General features: G+C 44.9%; 1 protein-coding gene across 6 annotated transcripts in view; it reads left to right on the top strand.

Moving 5' to 3' along the window:
- Positions 1-14842, top strand: part of LOC144073050 (adhesion G protein-coupled receptor B1-like) — a 200845-nt gene that overhangs the window by 93071 nt on the left and 92932 nt on the right. For 5 of the 6 annotated variants that reach the window (XM_077598564.1, XM_077598568.1, XM_077598566.1 and 2 more), the window contains 2 exons: positions 6217-6319; positions 6411-6454. The exons of the other annotated variant lie outside the window; for it this stretch is intronic. In XM_077598564.1, the coding sequence (XP_077454690.1) occupies positions 6217-6319; positions 6411-6454 (147 nt within the window). The remainder of the gene's footprint in view (positions 1-6216; positions 6320-6410; positions 6455-14842) is intronic. 6 annotated transcript variants of the gene reach the window in all.

Raw genomic sequence — 14842 nt, forward strand, 5'->3', positions numbered from 1 at the left:
TAGAAGCTTAACAGGAAATAACATTTAATGCATTTTCTGACTGCCCCTTCTCAATTTGTGCCTTCTATAATTGATAGAATTTAGAGTATAAATCATGAAACGAGAGACAATCACAAGAGAATTAGTAACTAAAAGAGGTGGTATCAAATGTGATGAAATCATGCTCCCTTTGGATTCATCATAGCATCAGTGTATGCTTTAAGCACAATCATCCTTTACATATTTCAAAATCTTATCAGTCACTGTAATTTTTTATGTCATTTAGTATCTTTCCTGAAACTCTCACCTCATTTAGCTAGAGCGGCAAATCAAATGCAAAAATTGAAAGATGAGACTGAAATGAAATGGCAGTGTGAAAGGAGGCTGAGGAAAATGAAAACTGTTAACAGGGATGACACCCGATGCACCTTTTATTTTTGATTGCATTCATTTGATTTATTTTTAAAATGCCAATACTTCTTGAATATTTAGCAATGGGATTGCAGCAAAAGCAGACAGTTAAAATATACCAAATCATGGTAAGTCTGACATCATCATAAGCAGCAAAAAAGTCTTACCTAATCAGAGACTAGCTTTGCCACACAGACAGAGTGTGTTTCATTGCCACTCGCTCTGCAGCCCCGTTGCACGCCGTGTGTTGGAATTCAGCTCAATAGCGATAACTTTTGCATTTTGCCATCGCCTCCCGTGTGTCTCACCCATTACAGGGGTAAATGATGCATGATATTCATTCATTAATTTCTTTCATATTCTGAACCGCTTTATCCTCACTAAGGTCACGGGGGTGCTGGATCCTATCCCAGCTGACTTCGCGCCAGAGGCAGGGGACACCCTGAATTGGTAACCGGCCAATCGCAGGGCATGTGTGCAGGCCTGGGCGAACATGCAAACTCCACACAGTTGGACTTAACTGGATTTGAACCCAGGACCCTAGAGCTGTGAGGCCGACGTGCTAACCACTCAAGCCGCCGAGCCGCCCAGCAGCCGGGTGGTTCTGGGGTCGAGGGTTCGATCCCAGGTCGGTCCTCACTTGAGTTTTCTCCGAGTACTCAGGTTTCCTCCCACATTCCAAAAACATTCAGCGTCGGCTGGTTTCACACTCTAAATTGCCTCTAGGTATGAGTGTGAGCGTGAATGGTTGTCTGTCTCCTTGTGTCCTGCGATTGGCTGGTCACTGATTCAGGGTGTCTCCCAGCTGGTGCCTGTAGCTAGTTGGGGTAGGCTCCAGCACCCCCCGTGTATATATATATATATATATATATATATATATATATATATATATATATATATATATATATATATATATATATATATATATATAATTCTATATATTTTGAGACCTCTGCTCTTACCCTTGGCACGGTATACTACTTTTTTTCTCTATTTTTATTTTTAACAATCTCCGAAAATCCTTTCACGGGGGGGCCTTTTGCCCCCACCCTTCAGGTAAAGCTGCGTCACCAGCCAACCCCTTAGATGCCACTTAGTGGGTCAACCGAAGACCGACTAAATGCACATCTGTTCCGTTGCATACCTCACGTATCTATTTTCCTTTTTTGTGACTTGCGTACTTCTCAGAGTTTTGCACACAACGTATCTCCCACAAATGGAGCGTTTTCCTCGACTCTTTCACGAGTAAAAAATAGATTTTTCGCCAGCCTTGTTTTACAAATTAATTTTAACTAGTGCCCTTACCGTGTTGGTGCTTGCTCTGCATGAAGGGATAATCCGTTCTTGTTTTCGGGCCGTAGCAGACCAGATCACCCTCTCTCAAAGCGGGAGTAGCTGACATCAGGTTTATTGGCTTTCTGATCTGTCGTGGCTGGAATCCACCAGAAATGTTTGGGCTAATTCCCAAACATCAAAATAATCTTCAAGCAGAGAGGACGGAATAGTTTTTACTCTATTGGCCGATCAGGAGGGTAGAATGGCAAGTCGCTTCCAAGATGGCCGCTGCTCGCTCGCCTCTTTGTCTCACCACCCCTCCAAAGTAGGAGGGGGCGGACGGACAGAGCATACGTCGATCTTGCAGCTTCCCCCTGCCAAATACACATCCTACCGAGGGCCGGGAGGGTTTTATTGAAGGTAGGCGGAGACAAACTTTAGTCGGGAACAACAAAAGGGGAGGTGTTATATTCAAAGTGATGACAGGCCTTGACCAGTAGGTGTCAGTAAAATTATATTCTAGTTGCTAAAGCTAAAAGGATAAAAGAATATAAGAGAAATACATTCCATATTTCACAATATGCCTTCCCCTGGTTCAAGAGGGAAAACCAGGAGTTCCTGCCTAAGCTATCCATAATGTCTTGGACTCGGGGGATAGGCTGTCGATTGGGATATGTCTTCCTATTTAGGTCTCTATAATCTACGCACAACCGAAGAGTTCCATCTTTTTTTTCTGACACACACAATCGGTGAGGTGTATGATGAGTTTGACTTTCTCACCCAGTCCTGTGCTATCAAGTCATGGAGGTAGTAACCCTTCATTTTCTGGTACAATGGTCAGGACACTGACATGTATGAACACTAGTCATTTGCAATCTGTCAATACAGTCAACATCATTGTCTGATATTGAGAAGGAGTGACACTCTTCTCTCAGCATTCTTTTGACTACCTGTCTCTGCTCCTCTGTCAGGTGACTTACGTCTACAGGTGGGTCCCATTGTTCACCTGTAATAGATGGGGTGTGGATGCTGGTGTTGTTCATTGTAATTGGTGCTGGGGCTGGTTCAAAAATCTCGTCGGGAAGCACCGTCGAGATATTTTGTACTGTGCCAATTAGAGTGCGCCCGAGTAAGAGAATATTATAGTAGTCGGGTTTGAGACATCAATTGTGATGACAGGGAAAACACCCTTCCTTACACTCAACAAAGTGTCCATGTGGCCAATGGGAGTTCACCTCTCGCTGAAAAAGCATGATCATGTCCTCTTTAAAAGGTTGGGCAGCTACACGACACTCAATCTGAATAATTGTGTGTTTTGGTGCTAATACCCTATCTTTCTTTGTTTTCACTATATACTGGTCAATCTGCTCTCCACTGACAGCCTGTATGAAAGTTTTCACCTTGTTTCTTTTGCGACTTGGGAAACCCTTCCTTACAGCAATGTACTGTTGATGTATTTCAGTCTGTGCCAGAATGTGCTCAATAACGAATAATGGGATGGGACAGGTACACCCTCTTGTCACAAGCATTGGGATGATCAATTATTTTGTTCTGTCCACCTCAGAGATCAAATGATAGGTTGTCTCAACTCACCCACTATAAGGCATCTCCGTCCCATTTGCTGCAGTCAATGTCAGATCTTCAGGTGTTTCTAATATTTCTGACATTTCTCAGTTGTGCGTCAGGTAAATATTCCTCTTTCCACCTTTCATCAAGGCCGCCTCATGGTGTAGTGGTTCACTCGCCCGACTTTGGTGCGGGCAGGCGGAGGCTCAATTTCCGCTGGTGGTGGTATGATTGGGGGTGCGGATGATCGTTTGTCTCTGTGTGTCCTATGAATGACTGGCGACCAGTCTAGGGTGTCATCTGCCTTTTGCCCGAAATCAGCTGGATTAGGCTCCAGCAACCCCTGCAATCTTTCGAGGATGGGCGGTATGGAAGATGAGTCATGTGACCTTTCATCAATAATTGACACTTGGGAACCCGTGTCCCATAATGCTTGTAGTTGGTGGCCATTTAGATAACACTGAACAAGACACTATCTTCCAACTAGGGAGGTAACTTTATTGTGAAGACCTGTTGGGACGTGAAGTGGCAGATAGCGTATGCCTTGGTCTTTGCTGGGAGGCTTCCCACAGTCGACATCAGTTTGCAGGTAAGGGCTTGTGTTCTGTCCAGTGCTGTTTTTTGCAAGCTATGGAACAACACAATGTCTCTTTGCAGGATGGGCATTGTCTTAACCCTACCAGTGAAACTCCACTGCCACCAAGTATAGATACTTGGGACTTTTCACAGGTCATGGTTTACACTCGTCCCACAGGGGTAACCACTAGCCACCACCACCTTTTAAAGGGGCCTCTCTCGATGGTCCGACTCCTCGGATTTTACATCCACCTTGGAAATGTACTCCGCTTCCACACTGATAACAGTGTGTAAAATGTACATCTAGCCCTCCCTGCTGACAAGCAAAACACCTCTTTGGGACATTAGCAGGGCGGTTAGTGTTCCAGTGAGATGCATGTGTAGGCTGCATTTGAGTGGGTCCCGGGGACTGGCTGTAGTAATCTGGTTGTTCAGAAGGTGGCTGGCTAACTGGCCTTCTAACTGAGGGTGGGAAGTAGGTCTGATGCTGAAACATAGGCTGCTGTAGTGTCTCTTTGATCTGAGCTATTTATGCACTGAGAACTTTAAGAGAAGCAGCACCTCTCTTAAGTTCAGTTAACTCTGCTAGCATATCAGGGGATACTTTTGGTTTTACTTCCTTCACAGGGCACTTTTTAGGTGGTAGCAATTTTAATTCCCTGCGCTAGTATGAGCTTGGCTGGGGCTGGGGAAACACATTGCCTTGAGGGTTTGCAGCATTTTGTAGCTGGGGCAAAGCATCCTTGGCTATTGAAGTCTGTTCCATTTTTTTATCTGTCTTTCGTTTGTATCCTTTATCTCCTCTATCTCTCCGCCAGTTCATCCAGTCTCAGGATCATGTGGAGTTTGCTCTGCATCATTATTAACTTCATACTTCCTCTCTGATATGTCGTCTTTCAGTTCCAACAATTCAGACATGCCTTCATAATAATAATAATAATAATAATCGGACATAGGCCCTGTCGTCATTATCAACAACACAAAAAGCCTACTTGTCATCACATCCAGAAACTGAGTGTGACGAAATTGGTGGTGTTTCTCCATAAGCTGCGGCTGACGGCCAGCACCAAATTAGTGTGGTCGCGGCGACCACACTAATTTGGTGCTGGCCGTCATTTCAGCTGTATTTACAAAAGAAATCCTGCCGCTAAATGTTGGCGTCAACAGAGCATTCAAAGCTAGACTGTGAACTATGTATATATATTATACATAATAACTCGGAGCTTGCCGTCATTGCCGGAGGCTTGACCAAAGAATTACAGCCGCCAGACATCGGCATCAACCGGGCTTTCAAATCAAAGTTACGAGCGGCCTGGGAGCAGTGGATGATCGCTGGCGAACACAGCTTCACGAAAAGTGGCAGGCAGCGCCGGGCTTCTTACGCTACGATTTGTCAATGGATCGTTGCCGCCTGGACGAACGTGTCTGCTTGCACGGTTGTTCGAGCTTTTGCCAAAGCCGGCATAATTTCTAAGGAGCCACATGGAAATTACAGTGACTCTGATAACGAAGAGAGGGGGGGCTGCTATTTGGAAGGCTCGTTTGGGTAATTGTTTAATTCTGACACAGAAGATGAGGAGTTTGAGGGATTTGAAGGTGAAATAAGCTGCTTCCGGTAGCCAGCACTATCGCCAGCCGCTCGGCCCCCCGCGAGCGCTCCCGCTCGGCGCCGCTTGGTGGCGCTCGGCGCTCACAAAGGGCGCTCTGCGTTATAAGGTGCCCTGTCTATTTTGGAGAAAATTTGTGACTTTTTTTTTACTTTTATGCGCGCCTTATAGGCGTGAAAATACGGTAATAAAATAGCCTCTGAGGATCAATGTGTATACATCCATAAAATATAAACACCAAATTTCTTTCGGATTCATGCACAGATAACTGAGTAGTCGCCATTGTAGTTAGTTTCCTCACCAAGGAAAAAAAAACAAAGTGAGAAAAATCTGGAGCCCTCTCTCCAGGTGGTAGAAAAAAGGAAAGTTTATTTGTTTGTTTATTTGTTTATTTAGGTGTCAGGGACTTTTAGGAGGCTTTTGTAAATGTTCATGTTATGCCCCATGATAATGTAGTCGTTAACTTGCTTGAGCTGGGATTGGCTCCAGCAACTCCCGTAAACTTTGGGAGTGCACATGGTCTAGATGATTAAGGAATGAATGGGAGAAAAAAGGAATTTGCCTATTGATTTCTTCATCTTCCAATCGTAGGCCACAATCCATTTGCCCATATGTATATAAAATGTACTACATAAAGTGTTTTGGGTCCGGAATCATGGTTGCACACTTTGCATATAAACACACGTTTGCCTAGATTTAGGTTACAAATAGGGTCCTTTTAGTCATCCACCCAACAAAATTAGTGTCACTTTTTTTTGCTGTATGTCAGTTGGGCTCGTCACATGTTCTCTTCTTCCTCCAGAAACAGCACATTGCTTAACTCCAGGATTGTGTCAGTCATCATTAAACCCTCTCCTGCATCACTCTCTGCACCAGTTACAATTGAATTCTCCCACTTGTACAACGTGAGTGGCAAATTCATTTTTCATGAGAACAAGCTAAAGTGTAAACAATCGCATTTTTTAATTTTAATTTCATGACTATTTCATCCACTAGGGAACAACGAACCAAACATGTATATCTTGGGATGACAATGAAAGGTATGATCAGTCTGAATATTTATTTTAACAAAGATTAGGCTAGAATAAGGCTGAATTTACTATGCTAAATTATTATGCTAAAATATATGTTCAGTTTTATAAGTGTATTTCAACGCTTATTGCATTATTTGCGCCTTTTCCATTGTATATTGTTGAGGCAGCACTTCATCACCAAGTTGCCAAATTGCATTTTGTGACTTGATGTTTCCATGTGGACATATTGTCTATTCAGTTAAACGATCAATTACTGAGTTTATAACAAATGTTATTTGCCTCATAACATAGTAAAAAACTGTTTAGAGTAAGACTAGGGCGACACAAATTATATCTGGGCTCGGGACAAATAATATGAATGATATTGGTGGTGTCTTCTGAGTGAGCATCTTGAAGCCAGGCAAACAATTAGTCTTAATGCAGGAGACCTACACAACAAAACAAACTTGTCTTTGAATCTTTTCAATAAAAACAAAACAAAGAAATGAACATTCTTTACAATGTAGCGGTCGTGTCTGTTGGTATCTATTACAGCAATTGCGTCTGCCAGTCAAAAAACTGTCTCGCTTCCACATAAACTGGCTTCATCTGATTCGTGTGACAAAAAACTGTCTCCTTTTTATTTATCACTATTCACGTGAATACATGCAACATTCAGTCAATCTAATCATTTCACTACATGCAACAAACAGTCAATCTAATCACGTGACTACATGCAACAAACAGTCAATCTAATCACGTGACTACATGCAACAAACACTCAGTCTAATCATGTGACTACATGCAATCAACAGTCAGTCTAATCATGTGACTACATGCAATCAACAGTCAGTCTAATCATGTGACTACATGCAATCAACAGTCAGTCTAATCACGTGACTACATGCAATCAACAGTCAGTCTAATCATGTGACTACACAGTCAATTTCACTCCTACAAAAGGATCCCCTATTTCCAAACGGTACACGGTCGATTGGTCGCCGGTCTTTTGGTTGCCGATCTTTTGGTCGCCTGGAAGGTTATTGATAATTACCATTTAAATCGTTGCTCAAATTCCCTAAATACAAACTGCAAATTATTATTTAGTCATACTTAATGCCCTATTAATTATTAGGCTAAAGAAAAGCTCCAAATTTCCCGGACTTGTATTGTTTTTTGTTGGAGAACTGGTTAAGACCCTGACGGACGTACCTTCCTAAGGGGACAACTCACGTTCATACAAACTCTTTTACACTCACAAACTCTTTTACACTCACATGTCGGCTCAGTGAAACTGCTCATGGCCATTGTTGGCTTTTATCGATGCGTAGACCGTGTTGTTTTACCTTGTTTTGTTGCCGGTCTTTTGGTCATCTGTCTTTTGGTCGTCGGTCTTTTGGTCGCCGGTAGACCGGCGACCAATCGACCACACTCGTTTCCAAACATTGGTCCAACACAAGTACCCCCGCTATTATTATTACCTAACTTGTTCAATAGCGCCCAGGCAATTTGACTTAATGATCCCAAATCAACACAAGTGATGGATGATTACTACCACTTGTTTATCGGACAACTTTAGATTTTTTTAATGACAAAATTATTTATTAATTTATTACTGTTATTAGCACCCGATTAGTTCAATAGCTCCTAGACCATTTGGTGTATTCTACCTGTCAACTTATAAGTTTTTCCCGTAGTTTATACATTATAAATTTTTTGATCTCAAATTGTGCACGCAGTATAACAAATTTTGTACGGGATTTTTTTCAAGTATGTTTTTTTTTGTAAAACCGATCTCGTTTTACCCATTTTGCCTCTAATCCGTATCGTCTTGGTCACAGGTAGCAGACAAAAATGACATTGTCGGCTGCTATAATTGTCATGCTTTAAGCATGATATGCGCACGCGCATTCCCCTTTCACACATCCCCCTTTATACTATATAAATTTAGCGCGTCAGCAAGCAATGTACCCAGATAGTCAAGCTGTCCACTTTGGGGAAATTTTAGACTTTTAAGTGCGCCTATGTGAGTAAATATGTGCCATGTTGCATTTGTACGGTTCTTTATCACTTAGTAAGTACGGTTGTATGGTTTATTATCACTTAATAAGGGGAATTGCAATCATTAATAAGGGGAGCAATTGGCCGAGGTTGACAGCTATGCATATTAACCCCAAATGAACTCAAGTGATGTGTGATCACTCCCTGTTGATCATACACTTTTTTAATTTTTCAATGACAAACTCCATCATTTTTTTATTAATTGGGAGTTGCTGGAGCCACTCTCAAGTGCCGGTTATTAGCATGTAATTTGTTCAATAAGCCCATGCTATTTGAGGTATTGACTCCAAATCAAAACAGGTGATGGAAGATTCCCCCTGCTTGTCGAACACCTTTTTGTTTTTTCAATGACAAACTCCATTTATTAATTACGCTGCACTGGAACTCTACAGTGACGTCATCATTAATATTTCATTAAATGTACAGGGAAAAAAATAATGCCGTCATTTTTTTTGTTGACCCAACTATATGAAACATGCTTTTTTGTAAAGAATGGCATTTATTAGTCAATGGGGCATATTTTCATTTTATTAAATTGCAAAGCAGGATTCAAATGCGAGGAAGTCCACTGTGCGAAGGCTGGGATTCGGCAGTGACGTCTTTCTTTCCCTCAATTCATTCCTCTCTACCGTAAGACCTGAAGGAAGTGGGCAACAGAAAATAAAGTGCAGCTGGCTTGACTTCAGAAAAAGAAGCGTGAACTCACTTGACTGCATTAAAGCAGACAATCTGACAAGGGCTGACAAAGATACAGGATGTAAATAGAATGGGTTGATGAGACAGTTACGAACAGTTGGGTCACACGAGGGCAACGAACAGGAAAGAGACAGCAGGTAAAACTTCTGAGTAATCACCTGGACAGGGTAAACAAGGTAAGACGCCCAATAGACCCCCCCAAAAAAACAATAAAATAAAATAAAAATAAAAACAACATGACATAAAACAATAGTTACTGGTGAAAAAGTGAATGCAGTTTATCTTCCTCTTCATTTGAGGTTCCACATAACTTGACTTTCTGTTCAGCCTGAAATATTCATTCATTAATTTTCTGAACCACTTTATCCTCACTAGGATAGCGAGGGGGGGGGGGGGGTGCTGTAGCCTATCCCAGCTGGCTTCGGGCACGAGGAGACGGAGAACCATTCACGCTCACACTCATACCTAGGGGCAATTTAGAGTGTCCAATCAGCCTAACATGCGTGTCTTTGGAATGTGGGAGGGAAATGGAGTACCCGGAGAAAACCCACACAGGCCCAGGGAGAACATGTAAACTCCACACAGGTGGACCAACCTGGATTTGAACCCAGGATCCCAAAGCTGTGAGGCCGACGTACTAACCACTCAAATAGTTTCAATTACATAATTACAATTTTAGACTTATTTGAAAGTAAAAAAGGATGTGAAGAGTAATGACTAACAGCGAGGCATTTAAACTAGTGAATGAGATCATTATTCAAAGTGACGACAAGATGGTAAAGACTTGCGATGTCATCAGTTTATTCATTCGCTTCACTGGCAAATCATACATGAATATGTCCAATATTTGTATAAGGCTCCAGCATTATCATCTACTTTTCCAGAGGACACGAGATGGAGTTAACAAAAAGTCAGTTTTGCTTTTTCAATCCTTAAGACCGCAATGAGCGTTATCTAAATTTCAACTAGAGAAAGAATATTAAAATGTTTGTGCACAGCCCTCAAAACACCAACCCCATCTAAATGACATGCAATTCAATAGAATATTGATTGGAGCGGTTGTAAGGAAGGGGTGTCTTAATTTAACGTTGTTCATTCACCGGCAGCAGTGAACCGAGTGGGGAATGCATTGTTTGAGAAAAAAAGTCAAATTCATGTTTATTTTTTCACTGACTAACTGACAACATTCATGTGATTTTTCTGTTCACTGAATGTCATCAAAACAGCCATGCTTGGCTCTTGCTTCAACACACCACCTCAGACTCCCCTCCTAACTTGCTACAGTGATGACCCCAACACATCTTGCTAAAGTTTCTGAGGTTAAGCACGATATTCCCACCACCTGGAAGGCCATAACTTTACAGTTTTGATAACAAGACACTCGCATTCTCATTGCCCATGGTGGCTGAACTGTGGTCCCAGCAACACCCCCATCATTCACTTAGGAATGCACTGCGGAATTGCAATCATTAATAATTTGTCACCATTAATAATTAATCACCATTGGTGACAAATTTAACATGGTTGCGGACTCTCTCACCAGAGCCACCATCAACACGATGCAAATGGGATTTGATTACTCTAGCGTTGGCGCTGAACAGGCTTCCAACCTTGACATTCTGCTGCTTATCACCTCAGATCTGCACCTGGACGAGGTTGTGGTCGGTGACTTAGGGGTCAAACAGTGATGCAACCTTGAAAAAGGACCTGCGTAGACCATTGATCCCTGTCCATTGGCAATCCACTACCTTTCTTAACCAGGGAGAAAGGCATCTGTGAGATTGATGGCTCAGAAAATTATCCGGAAGGCTCTGAAGAAAGATGGAAGCACTTGGGGTTACTAATTTGTGGCCTACCTGCGTGCTTAAGTGTACCACCAAACCAAGGCCCCTTAGGCCTTTTGCCATCTTCTAAATGAATTTCAAACACATCAACCTTGTAGGCTATCTCCTCATTCGTTTGGTTTTCTCATGTTTTGCTGGGGTTTTGATGGTTGGCCGTGTATTTCTCTTGTGTGTTGTCCGCATGGTTACGAATATGTTCCACCTGCTGTGTCTTTCCGGTGCTCTTTCCCTCGTGTGAACCAAGTGTTTGCAATTGTCTTGTCAACCCTTGTCTGTGTTTTTAAACCATGTCATTTTCAGTCTGTGTGGGAATATTGTTTCGTTTTGGAGGTTATGTCGGCGTGTATCTTCCTTCCCCGGTCAGTAAGTTTCTTTGTGTTTAGTTTACCCAGTTTTTAATTTATAAGATTTTACATTTGTGCACCTGCACTCCCTTTTTGTTGCCTGATTCCCTGGTCATGGGTTCACTCCGTTCCGCCAACGAGAATTCATAAAGGAATACTCCCACCAATCATGAACCCAGCGGAAAGCACTTTTTCAATTCAATTCAATTCAATTTATTTGGCAAGAAAAAGCACCAGGCTAGGGCCATGTAACAAGACACAAAAAAATGTGCACAAAACGCGGTGTAGTCACTGGTCCACAGCCAAAAAGTCATCCAGAGCCCGCTTGAACTGGGCGACCGTCGGCTTCTCGACCACACCCTGCGGAAGCCGGTTCCAAGGACCGGCGATGCGCACTGAAAAAGCAGCCTTCCGCCGATTCAACTGGAACCCGCGAGGGTACAGCTTCCACGGATGACCCCTCAGACCACGATCAGGTGCGGGCGTGAAGAAGAGGTCACGGGGCACGCTGTAGATACCGTGGAGGATGTTGTAGGCCAGTATCAGGTCCCCTCGCAGACGCCTAGCCTCAAGGGTCGGCAGGTTGAGTCGCTGGCATCTTCCCTCGTAAGACATTAAGCTGAGGCCGCGGACCATCCTCGTTGCAAGCCTCTGGACCCGCTCCAGATGCTGGATGTCCTTGGCGAGGTACGGTGATGCGGCTTGGATCCCATACTCGAGAATGGGCCTCACCAGGGAAACATACAAAGGAAGGAAGATGTCTGCTGTGATGACGGCAAAGGACTGGAACATTAGGAACAGCACTCCGCGAGCTTTGTTGGCTGCTTGGATGCATTGGGCCGTTGGTTTGAACGTGTCGTCGACAATGATGCCCAGATCTTTGCACCGTTGAGTTCGTTCCAGTTCCAGGCGTCCCGGTTCAAAGTCAAGAGGTGAATCAGGAGGAGCCCCAATAGCCAGATGACTGCATTTCGTGATATTGAGCCGCAGGTCCCACAGGTTCGACCAACTCCACACATGATGAAGGCACCTACGCAGGTCCTCGTAGTCGCTCCGGGGAGCAACGAGCTTCACATCATCGGCGAAGAGGAGAACCCGCTGGGAGATGTGCTCTGGCAGGTCGTTTACAAACACCACGAACAGCAGTGGTCCAAGAACAGAGCCTTGGGGGACACCGCTGGGGGCGTTGTGAGTCTCTGAAAGTATGCCGTTGACTTGTACTTGAAAGGTGCGGCCAGCCCAAAACGCATCAATCCACCTCACTACCGCTGGGTGAATCGCATACGCTTCCAACTTGCGGAGTAGCAAGCGATGGTTGACCGAGTCAAACGCCTTGGCGAAGTCCAGGAAGACCAGGTCGGCAATTTGTCGATCGTCCATTAGTTGAGTGACCCATTCCTCCATCATCAGCAAGTTGGTGAGGCAGGATCTCTTGGACACGAATCCATGCTGACTATCGGAGATCGCCGCTGTGTTCTGGAGATGGGCCATCATGGACGTTTTGATAATTGATTCTAACATTTTGCAGATTACTGAAGTGAGGGAGACCGGTCGGTAATTCAACGGGTCCTCTCGGTCTCCTTTCTTATAGATAGGGCAGATGACGGCCCGTCTCCAGTCTTCGGGGACTTCACCTGATTGCAAGGACAGTGTGAAGAGATATGCGAGGGGAAGTGCTATGGTCGGAGCGAGTGCCTGGAGGACATCAAGGCTCGGTAGACTTCAGGAGGTGTAATGGCAACTGCAGGCATTGGGGGAACATCCCGAGCAAATGGGGGTGTTGGTCGCCCATCATCGGCTTTGTAAATGCCTGCGAACACCCTAGCAAAAAGAGAGCTTTGCCCCTCTGCATCCGTGACACCGACTCCATCAGCATCCCTGAGTTTAACCACTTGATTGTGCAGACGTTTGTTGGCTTGAACATGGTCAAAGAAGCGTTTGGGGTTTGCACGAGATGACTGCGCCAACCTCAGCTCATACTTGCTCCGCTCTTGCCTTTCAGTGAACACTGCCCTATTTCGTTGCTGCTTATAGACCTCATATGCAGCTGCCGTGCCTCGTTCCTGGAATTCGCGCCAAGCAACATCTCTGAGAGTCCGTTCCCGCTTCACCTTTTGTGTCGCCCAGGGTTTGTGCTTCTGGTGCCGTGGCATCGACAATGGTACTGAGCGCTCAGTCACCCGGAGTATGGATTGTTTCAACAATGCCCACAGCTCGCCGACTGAAGTGATCTCCATGAAGGAAGCCCAGTCAACAGCCTCGGAAGCCTCCGCCAGTGCGTGATGATTCAGGGTAGCAAACCTTCTCTTCGGAAGCATCTCGCTCTGTAAGGCCGGAATTGTTGCGTGCCAGTTGAACTTGAGCACCACATGGTCAGACATGGAGAGCGGCGGGAGGATGATGAGAGACGATACCGACGACGGGTAGCACGTGAGTACCAGGTCCAGAAGAGACGGGCGTTGGTTACCGCGGAAGCGCGTCGGAGCTGCAACATGCTGTGATAAAAAGCAGTTATCAACTGTGTCGAGGAGTGCCTGGTCGAACCGGTCGGCTGATGAGCAGACGACATCGCTCCAGTCTATTGATGGTGCGTTGAAGTCGCCAACAATAAGGCAGTCCTGGTGTGATGAGACCGAGCGAATTGCACTGATTACGTGGTTGTCGTCTTCGGCGGTAGCTTGTGGAGATCGGTAGACTCCCAAGATAGGCAGACAGACTCCGCCCACAGTTATATTGCATCGCACAACCTCAAAGAAGTCGGTCTGTTGAGCAGCGGGAGGGAGAGGACAAAGGGAGGGCTTTAGCTCGCCCTTAGCATAGATGATAACTCCACCACCACGTCTGTCTCGCCTGTCGCACCGGAAGGGGATGTAGCCCACCAGGTTTATCTCAGCGTCGTGCACTTCAGAGCTTAGCCAGGTTTCAGTAATGACGATCATATCAGGCTTGAGTCCTGATACAATACTGAAGAGGTCACTGAACTTGGCGATCAAACTGCACGCGTTGGTGTAGATGATGACTAGGGGTGGACCACCGCCATCCCTTGTTCCCTCACCGTCACCCAGTTGTTCTGAGTCTCTGTGGTCACCCTCAGTGGCGGGTGGATGTAGCTTGTCAGGGCTAGTTGGCCGTTGCGGATGCACAGACCTCTTTCGCCCTTCTGACGCCTCGCTGCCAGCTCTGCTACAAGGTTGCGCCAACGAATCCTCTCCCTCAAAGAGTACTCCTTCCGAAAATCCAGTTCGAGATCAGGCCATTGGATTTTCTTGGCGCTTGTTAAGAAGGTCTCAACTTCAGATGGAGTGCCAAGAGTCATCTTTAATGGACGGGGGCGTGCGTCAGCAGAGGATGGTGGCTCGCGTCCAAGCCTCACCGATCTTCCGAGTGAGAGAGATGCCCCGGGTGCCAGTGTCTCCAGGATCGACTTGATACAAAATATGGCAAACTCGCGATCTTTCATCGCGCTGCCC

Source organism: Stigmatopora argus, chromosome 4, assembly GCF_051989625.1.
Source record: "Stigmatopora argus isolate UIUO_Sarg chromosome 4, RoL_Sarg_1.0, whole genome shotgun sequence".
NCBI classification, from domain to species: Eukaryota; Metazoa; Chordata; class Actinopteri; order Syngnathiformes; family Syngnathidae; genus Stigmatopora; species Stigmatopora argus.